Raw genomic sequence first — 15,063 nt, forward strand, 5'->3', positions numbered from 1 at the left:
AAGTGGAACACAGAACAAGTGGATTAGAGGGGTTTGAAGTTCTGCGTTGTTCTAAAGTCTCCCCCATCGCAGGCAGGGCTTTCCAGGTGGCGCTAATGGTAAAGAATCTGCCTGTCAGTGCAGGAGATGTATGAGACTTGGGATCGATCCCTGGGTCAGGAAGATCCCCTGGAGGAGGGCGTGGCAACCCACTCCAGTATTCTTGCCTGGAGAATTCCATGGACAGAGGAGCCTGGGGGGCTGTGTTCCATGGGGGTCACATAGAATCGGACATGACTGAGCGACTGATACTTCTACTTCCCACTTCTTTACCATCTGAGCCACCAAGGAAGCTCTAAAGTTGTTAGTAAACATAAAAAGTTAAGAATCAAAGCAGCAAGGAACCAGTCAGGCTATCCATGATCGGAAAACCCCATTATTATCCAGACGGGTATCTCCACAGTGCAAATTCAGTACTGCAAGTCACTTCTCCTCTCCTGTACACTTTTTAAAGAATATCATTCTATTTATTTATTTTTGACTATGCTGGGTCTTTGCTGCTGCTCGGGCTTTTCTCTAGTTATGGTGAACGGGTTTCTCATTGCAGCAGCTTCTCTTGTTGCAGAACACGGTCTCTAGGGCCCACAGGCTTCCGTAGTCGCAGCTCCCGGGCTCTGGAGCACAGGCTCAATTGTTGTGGTGCATGGGCTTAGTTGCTCCATGGCATGTGGGATCTTCCTGGATCAGGGATCAAACCCGTGTCTCCTGAACTGGTAGATGGATTCTTTTATCACTGAGCCACTAGGAAAGCCCCTGTACACCTTTTGAATTACCCAGTGTCTAGCCTATGAAGACTGAGGTTTATATTTGATACCATTAGCATTTTTTATTAAAGAAGGAAAAAATACTTTCTTAATTCATTTCAGATTTAAGATCAATTCTGCAAACATTGATTAAAACATGAAAGGCATATAAATAAGCATAATTTCTCTGAAAACATGCCATGTTATGTGTTCTTTGATCACCATGGTTCAGATTTAGGGCTTTGAATCCGCTTAAGTTTAAAATGCTTTTTTTCCCTTCTATGCCAAAATGTTTGACTATTGTGAAATACTAACCCAGGATGCCCTGGACAAACAGTCAGCAAGGCTTCAACATTTTTCTCTTTTTTTTTTAGCTGCAGGCAAAAACTATCTCCATTCATGTAAACCTAGAAAATAGGTCTCTGGATATGCCATACAGCCTCTTGGTTCAACAATCCACCTTAAAAGACCAAGGGCAATTAGAGTTTTCATTTACATCTTCAGAAGCAATACCAAGTTATCTTTTTAAAAAATCAGCAATTGATGGAGGAAAAGTCTTTACATTAGCACAAGATGCTCATTTCCAATCCATTCTGTATGTAATTCCTGGGGTTTATGAGATTGAAAAAATAATTTCAGTGGAGGCTGTTTATCTAGTTTTGTGGCAGCTGCAAATCTGGTTGCTCCAGAAACAATCCAATTTCTGACCTCCCTCTTATTTTGAATGGCTGGATTAACGTACTAACTACTTGTATTTGAAAATCCATCTTGGCTCTATTATCAAGACCACATACAAAGGGCAAGTAGACAGGATTTACTGATTTATGAAACTGTTAGCATCTTTGACATTTATTTGCAAGAAAACGGCGCTTCAGCTTATTTAATATTTCAATGATAACTTAATCTTGTAAGACAGAGCAAGACACATTTCAAGAGAACAAATGAGAGGCAGTTTTTTTTTTTTTTTAACGAGGTAACATGGAAAACAACATTCAGTGACACATGCACGTCTCCAGGGCAGGTGCAGGGACCAGAAGGATTAAGAATTCATTTGAAAGGCTCTCTCATTTGACACATGCAAGACACACAGGTACTTAATAAAAAATGTAAACATTGATTTGATTTAGGCTCAGCTTCAAAACAGTGGTAAGGCATTAATCAGAAAAGTATTTTTAACATTTATTCCCTTTATCCTCTATCTCTTACCTGTCAAGAACTAAGTGGGTTAACCAGTGTGGATAAATGAAAGGCAACTAACTTTGGAAATATTCTGTATACTATTAGCTGAAACCCCTGATGCCTTTCAGCTAACTTAAAAAACTGTAAGCCAAGGCAGAGAAACACAGGGTTCCAGGTGAAGAGGGTGGTTTGTGGGCTGAGCTCTGGAACGGGGCAGTGATGTTACAGAGAATCATTTGTGGGGTGTGGGGCTGGGAGGCTCTGAGACCCACAGAGGGGCTGGTCACTGGCTCTGTACCCCCAAAAGGCTGCGCCAGGGACCCCAAGTAGCTTGAGTTCCAGTACTTCCCTGGAGATGCCGTCACACGCCTCGGCATCAAGGGCACCACTGCCGGTGTTGGCAATCCCATCTTTCTTGGGGTTGAATCAGGGCATGAAGAGTCAAGGGGCTTTCAAAGCCACAGAAAGCGCTTGACCCACTCAGGCCTCCTGACGTGGGGTTTGCTTCTCGTTTTGAACCCCAGTCAGCATCCTAAACGCAGCAGGGGAAGATGGCAGTGCACTCGGAGGAGCGGGGAAGAGCTCCGAGAACATCCTTCCTTGGTGCTATTCCGGACCAGAACAGGTATCTGGCTTTTTTGCTGGCTCAGGGTGAGAAGGTGCTGTCCTTCTCACAGGCTGAAATGATTACATCTGAAAGCTGGAATGAGCATTTTTGAGCAAGCGCAGCACAAGCGCTGGGCTGACTCTCCCCAGGCGCAGAGCGACATGTCACCATGCCCTTTCAGTTGCAGGCTGTCAGCTGCTCTGGTATTCCATCCACGGTCTTCCTGGGAACCTGGGCGTTCAGGCTAAATCCAGCCTTCACGTGCCTGAGAAGCCTGAAGCACCCGAGCCCTCCTGGAAGGATGGAGGCAGATGAATTTTTAAACAACAAAATGAGTGTGTACGTGAGTGTGTTTGAGAACGGTCCAAGCTTTAATAGCATGGTAAAATATTTATCCTATATTTTATAGATAGTATGCAATCAATCCATAACCCACTGACAGAATGTAGAAAGATCAAGGTCTATTCAGCCACAACTAGATGGAACTACTCAATTTTAAATAGATTTATATGCAATCAGGTGATGGGAAATGCAGACCCATAACCAGGGAAATCAGTCTGCTAAAGATCAACCCTTCACCCACAGGGAAGAAGACAGCTCCTGGGAGCGCAACTGTTCAACCTGCAGACACTGCATTCTTTTTCAAGCCACAGAGCGAAGGACTACGGGGATCCCTCTGGTTTGGGGGTTTTAAGAGGTTAATTGTCTTAGCAAATCAGCCCACTCAAGTTCATCTTCCTCTTGGACCCTCAGATCCTAGCTGGGTGTCACCAATACCCCCAATCCCCTCTTTGATAAGCGGTATCAAGTGGGTACAGGGGATGGACTTGAAGGTGGGATGGAGGATTGACATTAAATATTAAGCAAACATGCCTTATGTAGAGAAAAGTGAGTAAGGATCCTTGCTCCGTGGACTTTTTCCCATTGAGGTGGGAAGAGGACTGGTCATGGGAAATTGCAATCACTGAATCAGAGGATGTTAGAGATGGAGAGGCTGTTGTCTTTTCCTCCAGGTGAAGAAGCCGGGAATGGACTCGTCCACACAGGGAGCAGTGAGAACTGAGCCACCTTTCTCTTCTCACCAGGTCCAACTCTCTCCCGGGTCTCTGGGGAGCAGACGGAAGGAGGCAAAGAACAGAGAGAATTTGGGAAGTCAAGGAAGACACACTGAGGGGCTGTCACTTTCTGCTCATAAGCAGCGTCTGCAAGGAGAATTGTGTGTGTGTATATGACAGTGGGTGTGTGTGGCTGCGTAAGGAAGGACTCTGTCCCCGTGAGTATAAATTCCAAGTGTGAAGTATAAATCCACAAGTTGTGAAGCAGCCCAGAAAATAAAAAATGGCCGCACATAATTTACCTTTCCCACTTTCCATTCATGTACAGAGTATGAAACATAAGGATGGTTCAAAGATTTGCTGCAGAAAATTACCGCTTCATTTGGGCTCATGTATCATCTAGAAGGGAACTCACTGACTGCAGCTATTTTCAGCACAGATTATTTTTTTACCTATGAACAAATGACCTTATTCCAAAGAAGACTTGAACTTGTGCTTCTCTATTTCTTTCCTCTTTTCTGCTTTTCTTCTATAAGAGGGGAACTCTTCCTCAGGAGAAACAGCCCTTTTCCATCAGTGCAAATCATCCAGGGCTTCTGCTGTCACCGATCAGTGCACCTTTGCTTTCATGTGGCTGTGAGGAGCAAGCGCCCAACTTTGAACTTGAGTGGGTTTGCTTGCTGGGTTTATCGTCTGGAAAGGACAGAAGGGGGTTTAGTCCCTGCAGCTGCCTTCAAAGTGGCTTCCCTCCTAAATGCAGAGCTGGTGGGTTCCCTTCTAGATGATACATAAACCTGAGTGAAGTGGTAATTTTCTTAATTCCATTCTGATTAGTGTCTGGATAAGAATGACAATCGACATGATCCCCGCCTAAAATAAGCCAGTTTCTCCTCCTCTCTGTTGACACTTTTACCAGGATCTCAACTTACCCTTGAGCTCTGGCAACACTCAAACACAGCCCAAGGCAGAGCAGACGCCCCCAGCCCAGCTTCTCCCTGAGCCCTCTCCCCACAACTGGCCATAGATCCGCAATCATGGCCCAATCTGTAAAAAGGGAACAAATTCCACTACAGCCTTAGTCAGTCAGTCGTGTCCAACTCTTTGTGACCCCAACAACTGTACCCCACCAGGCTCCTCTGTCCATGGGATTCTCCAGGCAAGAGTACTGGAGTGGGTTGTCATTTCCTCCTCCAGGGGATCTTCTCAACCCAGGAATCAAACCCAGGTCTCCCGCATTGCAGGCAGATTCTTTACTGTCTGAGCCACCAGGGAAGCCCCATCATCCCATGAATCCCCCATAATTCAAAGAGCTGGTTTTTTGACTGGGGACCATTCCTCACTAGAGTTGCTTCAATAAAACCGAACTCTCTGCAGGCCATCTGGGTGGTGGTGGTGTCATGTCAGCTGAGAACGATAACTGTACACAGATCCGAAATAACAGAGGACGTCATTTTATTGGCTGTCCACAGGAATTTGGTCACACAAGGAGGTGAAGATTGCGGTGCTGTGTGTGTGCAACACAACACCTCAGGTTAACTACTAAACAGAAGGTTAACTGATACCGGATAGGATAAAACCCGCCCCTCCGCAGCCCAGGCGCCACCTACTTGTGTAGAATTAAGCTGAAGAAGCTGGCGAGGATGGCAAGGTCCATTAGCCTTGGTCTGTTGCACCGTCTTCCCATAAAACAGCACTTGAGAATTCACGAAATTAAAAAAAAAAAAAAAGAAAGAAAAGCAGCAGCAGTTCCTTTCCAAATACCGTCACCACCGTGCACAGACTGGAGCGTGGCATGCAGTCCACATCTGGTCGGGTTTTTTTTTCCCTTTTTTAAATTAACAAATGGAATGGCATGTCTATTTCAAATATTAGTAGCATAACACTTAAGTGCAACCTCAGTCCGGCCACAAGGGTCCTAAACCTTCTGTTACCTGGTCCAGAGCAGCAAGAGGAGCCCCCCAGGTGGCCCCCTGTCCTCCCAGACTCTGCTGGGGGGTGCCTCCCGCGGCTGTCTCCCTCCCCCAAGGCCCACCCTTCATATTCCAAACACCTGAAAATAGTCAGGTCTCTATTTTCATTGTTAGCGAAGCAGGTCAGGGTGGGGCAGAAAATTCAAATGAAACCAAGCTGTCAGCCTTTGAGGTCCTGCCCGGCTGGGCCCTCCGATTTCTCTCCCAAGAAGGGGTCTTCTTACCCCAGGGCTTAGAGCTGTGCTGGCCACCTGTGCACTGGGTCACACGGTGGGGGATCGCGGTGAGGGCACCGCGCCTGCCGCTCCCACGGTGGGCAGCATCCCCTGGGCGGGCCGGGGCCACGCGATCACACGGAGCTGAGCTTCACCAGGCCGCGCACCGAGTCCTCGTGCAGGGAGTCCTGGCTGGCGAGGCCCAGCACGTGCATGGTGCGGCTGTGAGCCAGCGGGCTGCCCGCCAGCATCGTGGGCGGCGAGGGAGCCTCGTCCGGGGTCAGGAACTGGTGGCCCACGTGCTCGTCTTTCAGGGGCAGGATGTCCGTGAGCGCGGCCTCGGCGGCGAGGTTGGGCATGGAGGAGGGCGGCGTGGGAGGCCCGAGCGTCAGGCTGGCGCAGGGCGTGCCCAGGCCCGGCTTCCCGGGCAGGTGCAGCTCGTCGCTGGTGAGGCTGGGCTCGCTCTGCAGCAGGGGCGTGGCCGCGGCCTGCAAAACGAATTTGGTGCTCTGAATGCACTGGTCTTGGTCGCACTGGAGAGCGGCAGGGAGCCAGCAAAGAGGAGACGAGAGATGGCAAGGGGGGTGGGGGGTGGGTAGGAAAGGGGACACAGAGGGCAGGAGGGGGCGGGATGCGAGAGAGAGAGAAACCCGTTAGTGACATCTGGGTCAGACAGGGCGGAGAGCGTGCGCGGTAGCCCAGCTCCACTTGGAGACACCTGGAGTCTGAATAGCTGCTCAAACTAACAGTCACCCATGGAGACCTGGGGTGGAGGGTCCCAGCTGGGGTAGGCTGGATGCTCCGGCCCCTGTTTGCAGACAGGCCTTAACTTAAAAACAATCCTGGGGAAAGAGGCACAGGCTTTGGCACCTGCCCTGGGCTGAGGTCGATGTGGCTCCTATGCTGAAAACCACGTTTACCCACACTGTTTTACAAATACAGGCACCTGGGACTTCCCTAGTGGTCCAGTGGTTAAGACTCTGTGTTCGCTCACAATGTAGGGGGGCCTAGGTTCTATCCCTGGTCAGGGAACTAGATCCCACATGCTGCAACTAAACCCCAGCACAGCAAAAAAAAAAAAAAAAAAACCCAAAAATAAAACACCAAAACACAACAGCAAAAAAACAAAAAACACAACAGTTAAAAAAAGAAAAACAAAAAACCAAACAACAACCCCACCTTCCCCCGGGGCCTGTACACCCATGTTCCCAGCAGCATTATTCACAGTAGCCAAAAGGTGGAAGTAAGCATCCATGGATAAACAAGATGTGGTCCATGCAGATATGATGAAAGTGAAAGGGGAGAGTGAAAAAGTTGGCTTAAAGCTCAACATTCAGAAAATTAAGATCATGGCATCCGGTCCCATCACTTCATGGCAAATAGATGGGGAAACAGAGAGAGAGACTTTATTTTGGGAGGCTCCAAAATCACTGCAGATGGTGACTGCAGCCATGAAACGAAAAGATGCTTGCTCCTTGGAAGAAAAGCTATGACCAACCTAGACAGCATATTAAAAAGCAGAGACATTACTCTGCCAAAAAAGGTCCATCTAGTCAGAGCTATGGTTTTTCCAGTGGTCATGTATGAATGTGAGAGTTGGACTATAAAGAAAGCTGAGCACTGAAGAATTGATGCTTTTGAACTGTGGTGCTGGAGAAGACTCTTGAGAGTCCCTTGGACAGCAAGGAGATCCAACCAGTCCATCCTAAAGGAAATCAGTCCTGAACATTCATTGGAAGGACTGATGCTGAAGCTGAAACTGCAATCCTTTGGTCACCTGATGCAAAGAACTGACTCATTGGAAAAGACCCTGATGCTGGGAAAGACTGAAGGCAGGAGAAAGGGATGACAGAGGATGAGATGGTTGAATGGCATCACCGACTAGATGGACATGAGTTTGAGTAAGCTCTGGGAATTGGTGATGGACAGGGAAGCCTGGTGTGCTGCAGTCCTTGGGGTCGCAGAGTTGGACATGACTGAGCGACTGAACTGACTGACCGACAGATACAGACATTTATCTGTAAAAAGGAAGGACATCCTGACACATGCTGTGACATGGATGAACCTTGAAGACATCATGCTCAGTGACATAAGCCAGACACAAAGGAAAACTACTGTATGAATCCACTTATAGGAGGCACCTTGAGGAGTGTAGTAGGATGGGGGCTTCTGGCAAAGGGAAAGGGTTGAGGAGTTACCCTTTGATGTATGGAGTGTTGCTTTGCAAGAAGAAAAGCATTCTGGAGATGAATGGTAGTGAGGGTTGGATACGGAGAAGGCAATGGCACCCTACTCCAGTACTCGCCTGAAAAATCCCATGGATTTTCCAATAGTGGGAGGAGCCTGGTAGGCTGCAGTCCATGGGGTCGCTAAGAGTCAGACACAACTGAGCGACTTCACTTTCACTTTTCACTCTCATGCATTGGAGAAGGAAATGGCAACCCACTCCAGTGTTCTTGCCTGGAGAATCCCAGGGATGGGGGAACCTGGTGGGCTGCTGTCTATGGGGTCTCACAGAGTCAGACACGACTGACGCGACTTAGCAGCAGCAGCAGCAGCAGCAGCAGAGGGTTGGATAACAATGTGAATGTGCTTAATGCCATTGAATTGCACACTTAAACATGGTTAAAATGGTACATTTTATGTACGTATATTGTGCCACACACACAAAAAGAAAAACACAGGGGCAACAGAAGCCCCTGAGGGCCTGATCACACTATTTGTAAAAGCCTGAAAATTCCTCACTGCTAAGTTTTTATCAGCTTCAAGAACCATTAACTGAGCTGTGGTTTTTGTTTTCTTAACTCTGAAAGAGAATGCCAGCATTTTACAAAATTATTTCCTTTTCTTTTAAGTGTTCTTAAATCTTAATCTTGTTGAGCAAAGGAAATAGTGGGAACACATTTCTAGCAAGGGGAATGTGGGTCTCCGATACCCCTTCCCTTGAGCTGTGGGCAAATTTCAGAGTAACTAGAAGAGACTTCTCATGACTGGAGTTCTTGAACTTGAATCTGTGTGGTGACTCAGTGAGTTTCAGGAGCAAGTGTGGCTATTAGGGGAGCATATCCTGATAACGTTTCAAGTAAGAAGCTAGGCGCTCCACTCTGTTTCTGCGGAAGCTCTTAAAACAAACACAGTTCTCCTCTTTACATATGCATCTCGTGTGAGTGGGCGCCTTCTTCAAAACTTTACAGATAAAAGTAGGCAATGGGTCGGGATTTGGGACCGGCATTGTCTGACTGCAAACCCCTTTTCACCACTGCACACTTGACAGCTAGCAGGTGCTTAATAAATATTGCTTGTCTATCATCCCCATTCCCTTCATTTGAACTCCAGAGTTACTGTCGAACCACATACTCGCAGCTTTGTGAAGAAGGAGCTTCCCTTTCTTCCTGCCCAGAGACACAGCTAGAACTGCCATCACTCACTCAGCCTCCGTGCACAGAAGCCACTCAGATCAGGCAAAACACGGGCTTCAGGGGGAAAAACAGTTTCTCCCGAAGTCACGGTTCTTTTATTCTTTTGCTCCAGGGTGTGTGTGTCCTTCCTAGCCAAATGGGATTCTTTCTAAAATCACGAGTGGTGGGCCATCCCTGAGCCGGACCCCCACCCTCCGTGAGGGGGATAGAAGAGACGCAATCACTATAGAATTTTCAGGTTTCAGAAGTTCAAAGACCTCGCTTCCAGACAAGAACGGGCTCACAATGGAGCTTTAAGAAGGGAAAGCAAATCTCAGGAAAGATCCTGGCTTTTCTATCACGGCTTCATCCCAGCCAAGGGAACTTCAAGAAGAGGGGTGGAGGGGCCACTTGGATGAGACAGAAACGCCACTAAAAATTGCTAGAAAGGGGCTATCAGGCGTTGAGTCCTTTAGTGTCCGCATTTCCCCAGTCATCTCCTGAACCTTTTGCCACAGCAGTGCTTATGCAGTGGGTGCAGCTTTCTCTGCTCCTGCAGGGAGCTGCAGCTCGGGGCAGCGACCCTGGCCGCTGGGGGGTGCTGAGCCGTGGGGCTATTGGGGGAGGCAGGCAGCTCAGGGCCCCTCATGGTCTCCAACGCTGTCAGTTCTGTTCAGCACATGGGCTCAATCTTGACAGAACAGAGGTGGGGAAGGGCAACCTTCCTGATTAAATGTTCATCTCCTGGAAACTATGCCGGGGTTCTGGATATATTGTGCTTTGCAAAGAACATGTTATGAAAATCCCAGTAGTGTCCTGGCTGATGGTGATGGCCCAACTTTCGTGCCGCCTCCGTTTCCCAGAGCTCAAACTCAGCCTCTGAGCTGGCCTGCGGCCCCAGGGCTGAGATGCTGCTCGAGTCAGGCCACTTTCTGGATGATGGAATCTGGTTCTCAACTTTTCTTTTTGGAAAGCCCTCATTCATCCTAAAACCTCTGTCTCCACAACATCCCCAGATCTTGAGAAAGATGAAATTCCGACTCGTCTCTGCAGACCTGAAGAAAGCCTTTTATTAAAACATTGAAAACTGATAGGCAAATTCTGTTTTAGGAATCAGCCCAAGTACTTGTGACTACCTCTTCCAGACTCACAGGAAAATATGTCAGAGGTCTAAGCTGGAGGAAATTTCCAAGGTCAAGTGGCACAAGGGGAGAGGTGGGCCCCCCAATCTCTTTATCTCTTCCTTCCTGTCTCTCCCGTCAGGCGCCTTTTCCCTTTCCTGGTCATGCCTTTCCAGCCATGCTGTGCAGCAGAGCTCATGGACATCCATCAGAAAACCCTGGGATAAAAGGGGGCCAACCGTGGTCTGTTAAGTTCTGGAGAGTTCATATTCACTGGGAAGTTGATGTGAAGTTTGAGGGGTCCTCTGAGAGTTCACCTAAAGCACCCTGTGCTGACTTAGACGAGACACCTGCAAAACAACACCAACTTAAACTGGTTTTGCCTGCTTAAATAGATTGTTGATTTAATCAAAGAAAATATTTACAGAGACAGCACTGTGCATATGCAAGATAGGAATCCATGTCTCCAGAGTGACCCTGGAACCAGGAATCTTCAGTTTATGGAACCCACAGAAGTGTTACCACTGGAGCCCTGTAGGAATCGAGAAGTCCTTCAGTAAGAAAAACCTGGTTTCTGGCAGCACTCGTGGCTTGTATGGGCTGACTTAAGACCAGTCGACCAGCTTCCAAGTTTGAAATTCCCCCAACCCCTTTCATTTTCGCCCCAAAACTGGATGGAGGCAACAGCTGAGTCCTGTCTCCTTGAGGGTCAACCTTTCAATAAAGTTCTTTCTCTCTTCAAAAACCGGTGCCACAGTCTTGGCTTCTTTTGTACCTTGGGCAGCGATCCCTTGCTAGGCAACGCCTGGACGTGGTTTTCTCTGAAGCTATGAGCTTAAGTTCAGGGCCTCTTGTTTGCTTGTTTTCCAAGGCCTTACTTGTTTTGTTTTGCAAGTTGGTTTCTTTTTCTTCAAAAGAGCTTCAGATTGCATGACTCAGGTACCTCCAAAGCTGGGTCCCTTCCTGCATGTCTACTGATGCTTTCCTGTGGCCAAACCCACAACATGCTCAAACTGTAGCCAATCTGTGCTCAGCCTCCTGCTGAAAGTGCTCTCTGATTTTCCAGGGGTGAAGCTTAAGGACTTAAATATGTGAAAGAAAACATGTAGCCTAAACCATTTAAGTTTTTTCAAAAATCGAAATGTCACAAGTCTTTTCAACATGACTGTTTTGAATACTGACATATTATCTGTCATGATCACCTCTTCTACAGGGATTTGTTTAAATATTTTAAAAGATGACTGTCTCCCGGAGCCTGGTTGTGGCTATTTCCCTTGCTATGGGGACTGCTTTCATGTTAATGATGAACTTACCCTCTCGCCCCTCCCCCAGTTTCCCTTGTGGCCAGCTTCTACCAGTGAGCACACACACTCATTGCTGGGACCAGCTTGAACCTCAGTGTCTAAATCCTGCTGTAACCCATGACTTTGAAAACCATTTGCCACATTCAAACTGATTTCTGTTTAGAAGACCAGTTCCCATCTGGGGGTGCCCAGGGACCAGGCTTTCTTCCACAGGATATTGTCTGTATAAATTTCCTACCGGCATGGAACAGAATACTAATGTGGGTTCCAACCAAGGAGAGCGTGATGCCCCTCCCCAGTGGAATTCATAATTCTCATGATATTAACTTTGCATGTTTCGAGCATCTTCTTAGAAGAAACTTGATGACTAGGGGATATCTGATTAAAAAAAGAAAAAGTCCAGCCTTTTCCTCATTTTGCAAACTGCCAGAATTCCAAGGAGAGTGGGCTGGTAAACCTTCCTGGCTGTAATTCCTGTGTGAGAACTTCCAGGGAGAAAATGGCCAATATTTTTAGGGTTACTGTGAAGATGACCCATGAAAAAATGTCCTTACACCTCTGCCTTTTTTTACCTTTGTTTCTAATCCTTATTGGCTCATTTCTTGTTGATTTTTCTATTTAATTTTCTTTCTCTCTGATTTCACCAACTCTCTTCCTCCTCTTTCCTTCTCCATCTTTTCCTTTGTTGACTTCCCTCCCACTTTATTCCCCCTCTTCTCTCTTTCTTCTGTTTTTCTTCCCCTCCCTCCGGCATCACCGACTCACTGGACATGAGTTTGAGTAAACTCCGGGAGTTGGTGATGGACAGGGAGGCCTGGCGTGCTGCAGTCCATGGGGTCGCAAAGAGTCGGACACGACTGAGCGACTGAACTCAACAACTCTTCTCTGACCTTTTTACGCCACCAACCCGCCTTGCTGGCTGTTTATCTGAGGACTCTTATCCTCAACCAGTAGAGGGAGCCATCCCTGCTCACTTTTTTCTCTCACTCCTTGGAGAAGGGCTGATAGTCCAGCATTAACACCAAGAAGCCGTGAGGTATACTTCAATGTATCTAACCAGTTAAATAATCTTAAGAAAAAACAACCAAGCAGCCAGAGATCGGACAGTGACCATCCATCACCAAGAAGAGGAAATTGAGAAACTCCTGCTTTCATTCCAAAACAACGTTTATGAAATACTAGGTTGAACCCTATGAAATTGCTTTTTTATTTTAGGCCAAAAATCATCCAAACGCTGACTACTAATAGAATAGAAACCTGACTGCTTGTAAGAATGTCTACGGGCAGACCTTTCTGTCGGCAGCATAAAACTAATCCTGTCTGGAGTGCTGGAACATTTGCTGTGGTTGCAGGAAGTCCCCGACAGCTGGCTGATTTACTGTCTAAACGAAGCGCTGGCATTTAACTTGCAAAGAACTGTATCATTTCAGATGTTCGGATGTCACACACATTATCACTTAATGTTACAGTTTAAAATACCATAGAGATAAGTTATTTTTGTTTCTGCAGATTTTCAAATAAAATTGCTCTTGCTGGCATACATATTATTTTACTCTGGCTGACTTCTTGTCTGAAATAAACCTAGCAAACAGATTAAATGCTGCCAAACCCAAAGCTAGAAGTTTTCTAGATGGTCTCCTATACGAATTAAGAATAAAGGAAATTATTTACTTCTTTTGCTCCAATTCTGTCAAAAGTATTAGCGTCAGGCACTGGTTATCTCTGCTTGGCTGTGGCACGGTGTTCTGGGGTCTTATGAATGCTCGTTTACTTTAATAAAAACACTATCAGTTTATAAAATTCACCTAAAATGTAGGTTAGAAGGAGTTCTTCGTTTTTCATTCTCTTTTAAAACATTATCATTTAAGTTCGCTCAAGTTATTTTTCTCTATCATATTTGAACTTTCAGACTATGCATGGAGAGGACTCCTGTGAGACCAGTTTAATAAATCGTGCAACTGCCAGCTTTAATTTGTTTTGATATTGGATGGAGGGGATTTAACAATGGGGTTAATTATGGCTGATTCATGTTGAGGTTTGACAGAAAAACACAGAATTCTGTAAAGCAATTATCCCTCAATTAAAAAATAAATTTATAAAAAAATAAAAATGAGTTTAAGTAAATATAGCAAATGATTAAAAAAAAAAATAGCCCAACAGTAATATGTACTGTTACTATCTTTGTGTTTAGCACATGATCTGAAAGGATCTTTGTAGCTACAAGTGCCAGCTTTAAACAAGCTATGACCCTGATGTAACACAGAACTTAAATTATTTGACAATCAAATGAGGTATGCATAGTAAAATAAGGTAATAACAAATGCCGATAATAAGGAAAGTAGGAATAATGAAACTATGATCTTCAGTTGGCCCTGGGGTTATGTGCACGAAATTCTAGTGTGGGCTCCTCAGAAATTCATAGGTATTCACATGACAAGGGCTATACTTGGGTCACATACATCATTTTAATACTTTTGATGTCACTTTATTACTTCTCTAATGTTTTCTTCCTTGGGAATCTGTAGTAGAGGGAAGTTCCATTCCCCAATTATGTGAGATGGTAAGTTAACAGTGAATTGTCCCATTTTTGAGATGCTAAGTAAGACCTCAGTGGGCACTTTGATGGCAGCTGTCTATCAATATTTACCTGATTCTCCGGCCCTGCAGTATCAGTATGTTTTTCTAAGACTTAGAGCCTTTACCTTCACCTTCTGAAATAGTGCAATTTCCCTAGGAGCACTTTTCCTATCATTTGCGAAATGCCTTTCTGATCTAGACTTTAATAATAAAACAGCTGGCAAAAATTTGGCCTGAGATACCTAGAATCTCTCTGCAAAGGAACATGCCAAGTCTGGTGCTAAATATAAAGTCTCCAAATGTTCCTCCTTTCTAGGTGAGCACTAGAAATACTTCTAGGTCAGAGGATCATGTTCCACAGCTGAATCGGTGTTTACTGTTGAGGGAGTAGGCAGCAGAATTGTGTGTCGGGGACTATGGCAGTGCGGGTTGCCAAGTGTCCTCTGATCACAGAGATAAGGCTTCCATTCCCAGGAATGGGAACCTCTACTGGGCTAGTTTCCCTCTGTGTACAGGACGTATACAAAACTGGCCAAAATATGTGAGGCAAACATTTTTCAATAGGGCACAACAGACAATGCAAGGCTGCGATCCCTGAAAGGGAAGAAACTCACAGGCGAGCCCCACAGTCAAGCAGCCCTTTCCTTGGGGAGAATTTCCCCACCATGGTATAGGCTGAACAGAATACAGAGAAAGCAGAGATCAGAGGGTCAGAAGCTTAAGCAGCTGGATCTGTAGGGCAGGGCATCGCTGACGAGGATGCTGTGCAGAGAAGGGGGCCAGAGATGCCAGTGAGGGCCACCTCCCAAGTCTGTAGCCAACAGCTGTGCTGCCCATGTGCAGCATGAGTCCCCT

At 46.3% G+C, this 15,063-nt stretch overlaps 1 protein-coding gene across 8 annotated transcripts in view; it reads right to left on the minus strand.

The window, feature by feature from the left end:
* Positions 1-839: 839 nt before the first annotated feature.
* The window catches only part of ZDHHC14 (zinc finger DHHC-type palmitoyltransferase 14), a 292,894-nt gene continuing 278,670 nt past the window's right edge, over positions 840-15,063 (minus strand). For 3 of the 8 annotated variants that reach the window (XM_044924052.2, XM_006075699.4, XM_025294339.3), the window contains one exon: positions 5,059-6,341. In XM_044924052.2, coding sequence (XP_044779987.1) covers positions 5,943-6,341 — 399 coding nt within the window. In that variant the 3' untranslated portion in view covers positions 5,059-5,942. Of the gene's footprint in view, positions 3,675-4,075; positions 4,317-5,058; positions 6,342-15,063 lie in introns of those variants that run through there. The other 5 variants (XM_006075700.4, XM_025294340.3, XR_006542263.2 and 2 more) reach the window with 4 other exon arrangements.

Source organism: Bubalus bubalis, chromosome 10 (genome assembly GCF_019923935.1).
Source record: "Bubalus bubalis isolate 160015118507 breed Murrah chromosome 10, NDDB_SH_1, whole genome shotgun sequence".
Lineage (NCBI taxonomy): Eukaryota > Metazoa > Chordata > Mammalia > Artiodactyla > Bovidae > Bubalus > Bubalus bubalis.